At 54.8% G+C, this 11,948-nt stretch overlaps 1 protein-coding gene across 1 annotated transcript; it reads right to left on the bottom strand.

The window, feature by feature from the left end:
• Positions 1–3,838: 3,838 nt before the first annotated feature.
• On the bottom strand, positions 3,839–9,080 carry PTX4 (pentraxin 4). The gene is made up of 3 exons (XM_001497697.7): positions 8,646–9,080; positions 7,223–7,868; positions 3,839–5,451 (listed from the first exon to the last, which is right to left on the bottom strand). The coding sequence occupies exons 1-3, from the start codon at positions 8,943–8,945 to the stop codon at positions 4,811–4,813; spliced, it is 1,587 nt and encodes a 528-aa protein (XP_001497747.5). The 5' UTR covers positions 8,946–9,080; the 3' UTR covers positions 3,839–4,810.
• Between the last annotated feature and the right edge of the window lie 2,868 nt (positions 9,081–11,948).

Genomic DNA, 11,948 nt, shown 5'->3' with positions numbered 1-11,948 from the left:
CATTAACGCAAGCTAAAGCTACTGGGCTAAGGTTTGTTGGGAAACGGAATGTGTCCGCAGTCTCACAGTATCTTCTTCAGATTACTTAGGATGAGGAGGGAAAAGAAATGTGTAAGAAATCTGCTATGAGACATCGCACCCTCCACCTGAACCAGGGACAAGCTTAGCATCCCCCGGGGGCACAGGCTGTGTGAAAAACAAGACAAGAGGCCCAAAACGAGTCATTTACACTAAGCCCCACGTCAGCAAGCTGAGACTTAATGACAGTTTCGGCTCTCCCAGGGCTGGAATCTTAAACTAGTCAACCAGGCATGACCTGGTCAGCACTAGGGAGGTCAGCTGCCTGACAGATACTTCCCCTCCCCTAAAGGAAGGGGGACCTTGCCACAACCAATCCGCTTTTTGCTTGTATACCTTCCTTTTCCCGCTCCCCCCTGCCTATAAAGGTCTTTGGTTTTGTACAGCTCCTCGCAGCTGCTTTCTGTCTGCTAGATGGGATGCTGCCCGACTCATGAGTCATTGAAAAAAGCCAGTAAAATCTTTAAAATTTACTCAGTTGAATTTTACTTTTTAACAGCTGGCCTCCTCACGGGCCTGCAGACGCGTTGCGCTGAGGCCACAACTTCACTCCTGCGGCGTTCCTGCAGAAGGGGCTTCCCGGAGTCCCCTCATAAGGGGAAAAAATCAGATAAACCCAAACTGAGGGACGCTTGCTAAACAGCTAGGTGGCTCTGTTCCGTAGTATCCGCGTTGTGACAGACAAAGAAAGGCCAAGGAACTGCCCTCGATGACGGGAGATTAAAGAAACGGGACAACTGAGGGCTCCTCGTGGCTCTGGCGTCAGTGGGCCAAGTGGTGAAGACCGGATCCACGCTGAGCATCCGGTCGTAGGAGAGGCGCACCGTTCAGTCCCCCATGTGATCATGGTCCTGCGGTCGTACTCAAAAAGGTCCTTGTTCTCGGAAAGACGTTCTGAACTCTGTAGGGGAATGGGCTGGGACCTCATGTCTGCAACTTAGTTGCAAATGATTCACGAGCGAATAGTGATTGTAGCCACTCATACGGAGAGAAGACGATGCGGTAAAACAGTCTCACTTGACGAACCTACAATAAATACACATGATACGCAATGTTTTCATCTTGCAACTTTTCTTTTAGATTGGAAACTTTAAAATAAAAAGATTTTAGAAGCTCTTTAGAGGCTCTGAGGCTGAGAAGATAATAGAGCCCCTCCCGGCACATAATTCAAAATAAAACCAAAACTAAAACCAAAATAAGAGGAAGGAAGCCCTACAGGTTTTGAATTTTCCCCACGATTACTGCGCAATGCTTTTTTTGGAAATACTGAGAACAACATTCTTTCAAGAAAGGTGTTTTCTCATGAGTGTGACCTGGAGGTGCCCTTTCGAGTGATGGTGACAAGAGCGTGATGACCCCGGTCTGTGGACGAGGGTGTGGCGTGAAGACGGCAGGCACAGCCCTGAGGAGCAGACAGGGCTTGGACCCGGGCTGGTTTGATGAAGAGAGTGGCCGAGTGGGGTTCATGTGAGGACATGCAGGCAGAAAGCTGAGCACAGAGATGGGAAGTGAGGAGAACAGGCCCTGGGACAAAAGGGTTGTGCTAGGGAGGGCAGGCCATCTCTGTGGCCAGGCAGGGCAGGGCTGGGCCCGAAGGCCATCCCTGTCAGATGGACAGGGGCCTGAACTTGTCCTTCTTCTGGACAAGTGGCTCCGTCAGAGGACGAATGGGCCAGGCCAGGGTGGGCAGGGCGGGGGAAGGGAGAAAACGGCCCAGCTGCCTGTCAGGTCCCAGGTCCCACAGCAGCAGGAGGGCATCTCTGGGTCATTTTGTCCTCCTTCGCCAGAAGTGCAACTGACTCAGGACAAAGGGCGGATTTGAGGCCATTGCTCACAGTTCAAAATGCATGTGTGACTTTGTTGCTAACCCCACGCGGATGGCGGATCACATGAGATGCGTGTTCAGACTTCCCTGCCCCAAGACCTGGACAGGCTTCCCTTGTCCTGCCCGATGGAGCCCAGACTCCTCAGCTGGACAGGCTGGCTCTTCCCAAATTCCCAGCGACCTGAGCTGCCACCAACATGTCTCACTCCCGGCTCCAAGCCCCTGCCCAGGCTCTCCACCCTCCTGGAGGGCCCCCTCCCCAGGAAGCATCCCGAATGCAGCAGCCCACTGCAGGCCACCCCTGCTGAATTCCCATAGCTCTAGGGTCTGCGGCCACGGAGCAGAACGCTGCTGTGAGCAGTGGAATGTCCTGGGTGCCCACGGTGTTTGTTATAAGCACCGGAAAATAGGAGAGGGGTGGGAAATTATGCTCTGCATCATTTTTTTATTCTGCGGATCTGCGTCCCTCGAGAAATACTAACAGAATTACCAGTCTTCCCAAAAGAAAGCTGTCATAGAAGCAAGAGCTCCAGAAAGGCCAGAGGAGCCTGGGAAAGGAAAGACTTGAGAGGGGGCGGCTGTCCCTGAAGACGGATGTGTCCCGGGGAAGAGCAGGGGAAGCAGAAGCCAGTGATTCAGGGCCTTCACGTGGCACTTACGGGAGTTCCGTTCTAGAATGCCTCCTCTGACCTTGATGTTTAGACCAGTGGGCGGTGTTGGGGGAGGCTGCTGGGCCTGAGTCTTTGAGCAGAAGGCCTGGAGTTGCTCCCAGCTCTTTAGAGACCTCAGGGACTAATTTTTTTTTTTTTTTTTTTTTGAGGAAGATTAGTCCTGAGCTAACATCTTCTGCCAATCCTCCTCTTTTTGCTGAGGAAGACTGGCCCTGAGCTCACATCCTTGCCCATCTTCCTCTACTTTATATGTGGGATGCCTACCACAGCATGGTTTGACAAGTGGTGCCATGTCTGCATGCGGGATCCGAACCAGCGAACCCCAGGCCGCCAAAGTGGAATGTGAGCACTTAACCGCTGCACCACCGGGCCGGTCCCCCCAGGGACTAATTTAGAGCACCTCCCTCACCGAGGTGCTGTGCAGGGCTGTGCCTGCCCACCACCTCCTCCTGGTGAAGCCTCTGCAGAGCTGAAACCAGGGCCCCTCGGAGTTCAGCTGGGGCAGGGCCTGGCACTTCTCTAGGTTGTTTCCTCATTTTTACAATGAGTTGGAGTAGGTGAATTCTAAGAACTGGGCCTGTTTCCAAACTCGCTGATTCTGAGCCTCTCCCACTGGTGAAGGGGCTTCCCCACTGACCCCACAACTCCCCACACCACTGCTCTTTTTTCCTATCTGCACCAGTTCACTTTCTCGTTCTGCAATCTTGGTTCTGGGTCTCCTTTGGCAAGCTCCAATATTTGAGGGGTTAATTTACATCACACTGAAACTTAAAGTAAACCACGCCTGTTCTAATTGGTAATGCTTGTTTTTTTATGTGTGCCACAATTCAGAATTCTGAAAAAAAAAAAAGAAAACTTGTTGAAAAGACAGATGATATTAAGTGTTGGCAGGAATGTCGCTGGTGCGAATGTAGCATGATGCAGCCCCTTTGGAAACCAGTTTGGTGGTTTCTTTGAAGGTTTAGACATGAATTTACCACATGACTCGGCAATTCTACTCCTAGGTATGCACTCAAGAGAAATAAAAACATATGCAGACACAAGGACTCATGAGAATGCTCATAGCAGCTCTATTCACCATGGGCAAAAACTGGAAACAGCCCAAATCTCCACCAGTGATGAACAGATAAACAAAACGTGGTCCATTCCCACAGAATGCCGTCCAGCCCCACAGAGGAGGGAAACACTGGCACGGGCTGCAAGGGGAACGAACCCGGAAACCATGATGCTGCGTGAAAGAAGCCAGACGCCAGAGACCAGAGTGTATGATTCCATATTTATGTGAAATGTCCAGAACAGGCAAATTCACAGAGACAGAGAGCAGATCAGTGGTTTCCAGGGGCTGGGGGCTGGGGTGGGGACAGGAGTAACCGACAACAGCCATGATTTTTTTGGGGCGGGGCAACGGAAATGTTCTAAAACTGGATTGTGGTGACGGTTGCACAACTTGGTAAATTTACGAAAAGTCTTTGAACTGTTCCCTCACAATGGGTGACTTTACAGGATGTAAATCGCACCCTAGGGCCCTGCCATCGAAGCACTGCCTACCCATCGTTAACCTCGGAAGAGCTTGCTCCCTTTGCAGGTACCCCCTTCCTGGCAGCTCTGGTAGCTTCACCAGCCCCCACAGGACCTTGAGGAACCCCCAGGGCTACTGGCAAAGGGGGGGCTGTAGTTTTGGGGGCCAGGAAATGGATTCTCTGGCCCTTTTCATGAGAGATGTTGGAACAAGGATCACCCAGAGGGAAACTTGCATAAGCCACCTTGAGAGAGGGCGATGGCCGTGCAAACGCCACCCATCAGTTTCAAGGAAAAGGGAGTTCTCCAGGAAGTAGCCTGAAACCGAAGCAGACCCACACCCCAGAAGAGAGGCCCTGTGGAGTCCAGGGCCGGGTCGGGCCAACTTGAAATGATGTCATACTACAAAGAGTGGGGACCATAAGAACACCGCAGAGAGGAAAGAATGCAGTCCTGGGGCCCCCGACTCCAGCTCTGCCTGCCAGCCCTCTCTCTCCCCACCACGTTTCCTTGTCTCCTCCCCCTCAAGGAATTCCCACATCCTATGTTAGAGGGCAGATGTGCCCCACCAGGGTAAGAGGCAGCAGCCTGCCCTTTGCTCCCAGTCTGTGTGGGGGGGTCCTCTATGGTGTATGCAGGGGTCAGAGGTGGCTGAGTATGGCAGACTTGCCCTTCTCATCAGCCCAGAGCGTGATCACAGCACCCGTGTGGCCAGACCTCATGGACAGAGCTCTAGGCAGGTGCAGTTTGCCCTCTGCACAAATCCGCCTAGCAACGTGGCATTGGCCAGCGTCAGGATGGTGCCCGTCGGGTGCTCCTTCCCAGTGGCAAGGTCTGAGACTTCCCCAGGGACCAGCACCCGGTCCCATATGGCCAGGCCTGCCATGCTCCCCACAAAGGCCTCAGAGCTGTCAAACCCGCCCCCGACGCTGTCTTGCTCCTGGCCCAGCACGAGGGACCCTCCCGGAGGGATCTCGTAGCCCTCTCTGAAGCGGGAGCCAGTGGCCACTAGCCTGCGGTCCACGTGGAGCCAGTACTTGCCCAGAATGGACGTCCAGATGACACATACGTGGTGCCACTGGCCATCCAGCAGTGGCTGCAGGGGCAGCTCCCTGAAGGCCGGGTCTCCGATCACGAAGTGAATGGAGCCGGGGACCAGGGAGTCCCGGCCATGCAGCACCAGCTTGTTGTCATTTTCTTCGGTGGCGTACGAGAGGAGGGTGCCCAGGTGGCTGGAGGCTGTGCGGACCCAGCTGCAGACAGACAGGGCCCGCAGGCCTGAGAGGAAGCCGGGGCTGAGGAGGACCACGTTCTCTGTGGAGGCGTTTGGGAAGATGAGCACAGGGCCCACGTTGCAAACTAGAAACAGAGGGGGAGAGTCAGCCCCTGCACCACCAGGCCATCCGGAAGCATCCAGAAACATCCAGGCACTGCCCTTTGCTCCAGGAGGGTGGCTCTAAGACTCCCCAGCTCACCTCCATCGAGCACTAAGTGTGACGGCTCACCTCCTAGCGTCTCATTCCTCCTTGCCACACGATCAGCCCCATCTCACAGGCGGGAAGACCGAGAGCCAGGGCCACCGGCGCCTCACTAGGGAGTGAGCTCACCGCCAGGGGAGCCTCTGTGTCTGTTTCCTGTGGCTGTTGTAACAAATTCCCACGAACTTAATGGCTCAAAACAACACACATTTAGTATCTCATGGTTCTGGAGGTCAGAAGCCCAGATGGGTCTCCCTGGACTAAAATCACGTGTCCGCAGGGCTGGTTCCTTCTGGAGGCTCCAGGGAGAAGTCTTCTCTTGCTTCTAGAAGTGCCCGCACTCCGTGGCTCATAGCCCTTCCTCTGGCTTCCCCATGCATCCCTCAAACCTCTGCTCCCATCATCGCATCTCCCTCTCTGAGCCCGACCCTCCTGCCTCCCTCTTAGAAGGACCCCTCTGATGACAGTGGGTCCACAGGATAATCCAGCATCGTCACCCATCTCAAAATCCCTAATCACATCTGCAAAGTCCCCTTGCTGTGTGAGGGGACATGCCCATAGGGTGCTGAAAGCAGGATGTGGACATCTTTGGGGCCATCGTCCTGCTGACCAGACTTCCTGCCAGGTCTGCCCAACAGCAGGGTCTGCGGGGCCAGGGTGGGCTTGTGGCTGCTGCGCCCGGCCTGAGGTTCTGATGAGCAGGTGGGGCAGTGCCTGGGAATCTGCATTTCTAGCCAACGAGCTGATTGGGTTCAAGGATGGAGGGCGTTCTGTGGCCAGACCCCAATTCCCCTCTCCACCTCGGGGGACCCTGTCATCATCTAGGGCAGTGGTCCTCAACTGGAGGGGACCGTATCCCCCAGGGACATCTAGCAATGTCTGCAGACAGTTTTGGTTGTCAGAACTTTGGGGGCCCAAAACTACAGCCCCTCCCTTTCCTGGGAGCCCTGGTGGTTCCCTCAGCATCAGTCAGTCGGTCCCATCTTACCAGTGAGCCCACTAGATCCACCTGGATGGAGTTAAATCCTGCTTCACATTAACAGGGCCCCAGGGCTGCTAAGCCAGACAGAGGGAGCAACTTAGTGAAAAATAAAAGCTAAAGATGAACTGGCATTTAGTGGATGGAGGCTGGGGATGCCGCTAAACACCCTCCAGTGCCTGGGGCAGCCCCTACAATAATGATCACCCCGCCCTAGTGTCAGCAGTGTTGCGGTCGAGAAACCCGACCTGGGAGATCAGAAATAGCAGGGCAGAGGCTGCTTTGCAAAGGCCTGGGGGCCCCCACTGGTGGGCACGAGCCCCGCGGCGGTGCTGGCTGAGGCCGGGGCCCTGCAAGGAGAGCTCATGCTGGCTGTGGTTGAGGATGTCGGTTGGACCTTGCCGGCCCTAATGAGGGTAATTCTCAAGTCTGAGTGGGCATTTACTGCCCACATGTGCGCGCATTTGCTTCTACTGCCCAGGCCGTTGGGTGGCCTGACCTGCTGGTGACCTGGATGGTCCCCATCTTCTGAGGCAGGGTATACGGGACGTGAAGCCAGCCTCCCCTCCACACAGCCCTGGGGAGAAGGCTTTTTAGAGGGGACTGGAGGCCCAAGGAGGCACGAGAGGGAAGAGTGGAGATGGGTGAGGAAGGGCAGGCCCATGGTACTTACTCTCTCCCGGTCTCTCAGGGGGCCATGCCCGCCGGCTGCCTGGGCCTGGCGGCTCTCGCATCCCTGGGAGATGGCCAGAGAAGTCCTGAGGTGGATCCCTGGGCTCAGGTGAAGCTCGGAGCGCCTGCCTACCCCACTGTGGCTTTGGGGAGCTTGGGCTTGGTGGCCCAGGCTGAGCCGGCAGCCGGGCTGGGGTCGGCCCTGGAGCAGTGGTGCCAAGATCAGTCACCTGCAGCTGCCCCTCGAGAGCGGCCAGCCTGGCGCCCTGGCTCTGGACGAGGGGCGTCAGGCGAGCCAGCATGTCCCGCAGGGCTTGCACGTCCAGGGCCAGGCTCGAGAGGGCAGCCCTCTGTGCCTCCTGCTCCTTCCTCTCCCGGCTGCGCTGCTTGCTACCCTCGCTCAGGGCTGCGCCCAAGGCCAGCAGCCTGGAGTCCACCTTCCGGCTTCTGCGCTGCGTCTTCCGCATCCAGGTCTTGAGGTGGCCCAGGTCGCCCTGCACGGTGGCCTGTGACTGGTTGACAGCCAGAGCCACGGCCTGGCTCTCCTGGGCCAGGCTCTGGAACCGGGCATCAATGTTGTACGACAGGTTGTAGTTGCTGGCGATACGCTGCAGGTGTGTTAAGGTCACCTCTTGGAACCTCCGAAACTGCAGAGAGGACCCACAGCTGTCAAGGGGGCCGCAGGCTGGGGAGGGGCCAAGTGCCAGCCTTCCCCGCTCACACTGCTGCGGTACCCACCGCGCACCCGGCAGAGATGCGCGCTGATTTGATCCTCGTGACAACATGGACTCCTGTGAGCAGCCCCATTACAGCCGAGCCGGAGAGGCAGGTGAGTAACGGAAGGCCACTCAGCTGCAGCATGTGAGGTGAGGGATCCCGGCCCACAGCCCAGCTCCCATCCCTCCCTATCGCCCCATGCTCTTCACCCCTGTGACCCTCAAGGTCCTACCTGTGAGTGGACATGTGGCAGGATGGGCTTCGTGAGTGGTTTGTGGGGGTCAAAGTGGGGAGTGCTTGGTGCTGGCCTGACACATGTGGGTCACTCAGAACCGGCTACAGACCCACACAGGAATCTCTGCTCCACAATGGACCTGAGACCTCAGGCCCCCAAGCCCAGCACCACCGCCTCACCCTCCCCACAACCCCGGCACCCCAGTAGCTGCCCCCGTGGGCTCTTCCCAGTCCCCATTCCCCCCTCTGACTCCCTCCGGATCCTCACATGTCAGTTGGCTTGTCTTCAGAGCAGAGCCCAGCAAGCCTTTTTGGCTGGTCTCCAATTATAGGTGACAACAACACCAGCTAATAGAAGGAACTACAAACTCCAGGTTTGTAGCCGACGCTTACTACTCCATTTCCGTAACATCTGTCCTTTGTCTGTTGTCAATTTGAAACAATCAATTGCTCCAAGTGGTGGGTGCACTGACCTGCTCCTCCAGTCGACGGAGCTTCTCAAAAAACGGTTTTCTGTGTCTTGCAGGGCCGGCTTCCTGCAACAGAGCCCCATGCAGATATACGGGCACCAAAATAAAGAAGAAAGACAGCATCTCCCTCCCCAGGCGGCCCATTCTGAGACGGCCAGCAGCAGGAGTCCCCTGACCACAGGAGAAGACCGTCTGCTCAGTGCTCCTGCCTCGCCCCTCACTCCTCCCGGCTTCCAGGGGAGCCGTTTTCCTTCTTGACTCTGGCTGGGAGTCAGGTACTTTCTGCCACCTTAATGAAGGCATTTGCCTGCAAGCCAACAGGGTCTGGAGAGTTGGAGCTTTCCAAGGACACAAGTTTAAAACAGATGCAGTTTCTTTGGAAGATAATTCTACTGGGTGCAGGCCCTGGTCCAGCTGGCTCAGAGGCGGATGGAGGTGATTGCTTTAGCAGGAGCACACAGACTCATATTCCCACCAGAAAGAAGCCGAAGCAGGGCAGGGAAGCAGCTGGCGCCAGGGAGCCCCTGGAGCCCAGTCTGCAGCGGGGCCCAGCGTCCCGGCCATGTGCAACGGAGCCTGTGAGGCCCGTCTCTCTCCCTTGGATAAGGCACAGGAAATGGAAGTGGGAGTCAAGTTAATCTATTTTTGGGTACAGGTTGTGTAGTGGGCTGAATGGTGGCCCCCCCAAAAGGTGGGTCCAAGTCCTCACTCTGGTACCTGGAGAATGGGACCTTTGTTGGATAAAGGGTCTGTGCAGATGTAATTAGGGATACGGAGATGCGATCATCCTGGATTATCTGGGTGGGCCCTAAATCCAATGACTGGTGTCCTTCTAAGAGACAGAAGAGGGGCCAGCCCAGTGGCGCAGCAGTTAAGTGCGCACCTTCCACTTCAGCGGCCCAGAGTTCACTGGTTCGGATCCCGGGTGCAGACATGGCACCGCGTGGCACACCATGCTGTGGCAGGCATCCCACATATAAAGTAGAGGAAGATGGGCCTGGATGTTAGCTTAGGGCCCGTCTTCCTCAGCAAAAAGAGGAGGATTGGCAGAAGATGTTAGCTCAGGACTAATCTTCCTCAAAAAAAAAAAAAAAAAAGCGAGACAGAAGAGGAGAAGGCACACACAGGGAGAAGGCCATGTGAAGAGAGAGGCAGAGATGGAGGTGATGGTGCCACAAGGAACACCAGAAGCTGGATGAGGCAGGAAGGCTCCTTCCCTGGAGCCTTCAGATGGAATGTGGCCTGGTGACACCTTGATCTCTGACTTTTGGCCTCCAGAACTGCGAGAGCACGAACTTCTGTTGTTTTAAGCTCCCCCATTTGTGGTCATTGTTTACAACAGGTTGTTGACATACTCCCTGACGCTCAGGGTCTCCCTATAGGGAGAGGCGGGGACCTCGTCCTAGTCCAGCTATATGAACAGCTGTGACTTAGTGAGGGGAGCAGGATAAAACCACGATCAAGGCCAAAACTCGCAGTTAAATATGGTGGCTGTGCACAGAGGCAGGCTCCGGTCTCTCCTCAGGTGCCACTTTGATGCTTGAAGGAACAAATGCTGAAGGAGCCACAGGGCCTGGGAGAACGGGCTGGAGACAGCAGCAGGTGAAGAGTCCAACACGTCTTTGGAGAATGAGAGGTCAGGGCACCTGGTAACTGAGCTGGCAGAGCAGAGAGAGACCCGAGGGGCAGGGAGTGTGTCAGTGTCCTGGGGCTGCTGTAACCAGTGACCATGGGCTTAAAACAGCGCTCCATCTGAAGGCTCCAGGGAGGAGCCTTCCTGCCTCGTCCAGCTTCCGGTGTTCCTCGTGGCAGCATCACCCTCATCTCTGCCTCCGTCCTCACACGGCCTTCTCCCTGTGTTGGTCCTCTCTGTCCCTTGCAAGGATACCAGTCATGGGATTTAGGGCCCACCCGGATAATCCAGGACGACCTTGAGATGTAACTTAATTACATCCGCAAAGACCCTTCTTCCAACGAGCTCCCGTTCCTAGGTACGGGCTCAGGACTTGGACCTATCCTTTTGGGGGCCACCATTCGCCCACTACAGGGCAGTTTGAGAGCGATGTTGGGAGGCTAGGGCGAGGCACAGGCTGGCGTGAAGGGAATCATGGTAAGTCTGGATCCAGAGCTGCTGGACCCTCGGCTCCTCCCTGACCTCCCGCAGGTGGGCGACTGCTCCCGTGCACCAGCCCGGCTGCAGCACCTGCTCAGCTAGTCTCTGGAGCTGCAGCTGTTGTGCCCTTGACATGTGGCCCGTCTGAACGGAGGTCCACTGTAGGTGTAAACTACACACTGGATTCAAGACTTAGTACAAAAAAGAAATGGAAAAGATCTCATTAATCGTCATATTTTATATATGACTACATGCTAAAATGGTAACATTTTGGATAGATTGAGTTAAATAAATTATTAAAGTTAACTTCACCTGTTCCTTTTTACTTTTTCAGTATGACCACTAGAAAATTAAATTAAAAAAATTAAATATGGGGCTCACATCATATTTTGCTTGGATAGTTTTGCCCCAGAGAAAGACTCTGGGGGCACAGTCCCCAGGCACGGAGATAGCTCATTTTCCTTTAAATCTCTCTCTCTCTTTTTTTTTTTTTTGAGGAAGATTAGCCCTGAGCTAACATCTGCTGCCAATCCTCCTCATTTTTACTGAGGAAGACTGGCCCTGAGCTCACATCCATGCCCATCTTTGTCTACTTTACATGTGGGACGCCGGCTATAGCATGGCTTGCCAAGTGGTGCCATGTCCGCACCCGGGATCCAAACCAGTGAACCCTGGGCCGCTGAAGCAGAATGTGTGCACTTAACTGCTGTGCCACTGGGCCGGCCCCTAAATCTCTTTCACCATCAGTTCTTTTCCTTTTTTTTTTTTTAAAGAATTTTAGTGAAAGTTATACAAATAAAATTCACTCATTTTAAGCATAACACTAATAATAAGGTATTGAAATAAATGCCTACATATTGAATTGTGGGACTCTGAAGGTTCCACCAGCTTCCAGAAAGCCCCCTGTGCGCGTAGAGAGCCCCCGTCAGTTACTGTCTCACGCTTAATACGCGAGCTCAGCCAGGGATCACTAGACACTCAGAGGCTTCTGACAGGACGGGTAGAATTCTGCCGAAACAGAGATGGAACCCCGAAGACCATGCAGGGGGCCAAGGAAAAGCTGCAAAGCGTCTAATTTACGCCCTCAGAAAGACAAGAAGGCAAGAAATGGAGACCACGAAAACAGGATTAATCAGAGCGGGAGAAGTAGCTCTTGGAAAACGAACACTATGATTTTCCAAATAAAAAAACAA

The sequence above is a fragment of the Equus caballus genome, chromosome 13, assembly GCF_041296265.1.
Source record: "Equus caballus isolate H_3958 breed thoroughbred chromosome 13, TB-T2T, whole genome shotgun sequence".
NCBI classification, from domain to species: domain Eukaryota; kingdom Metazoa; phylum Chordata; class Mammalia; order Perissodactyla; family Equidae; genus Equus; species Equus caballus.
The sequence above is the reverse complement of the archived record's forward strand: the minus strand, read 5'-3'. Positions and strand labels throughout refer to the sequence as shown.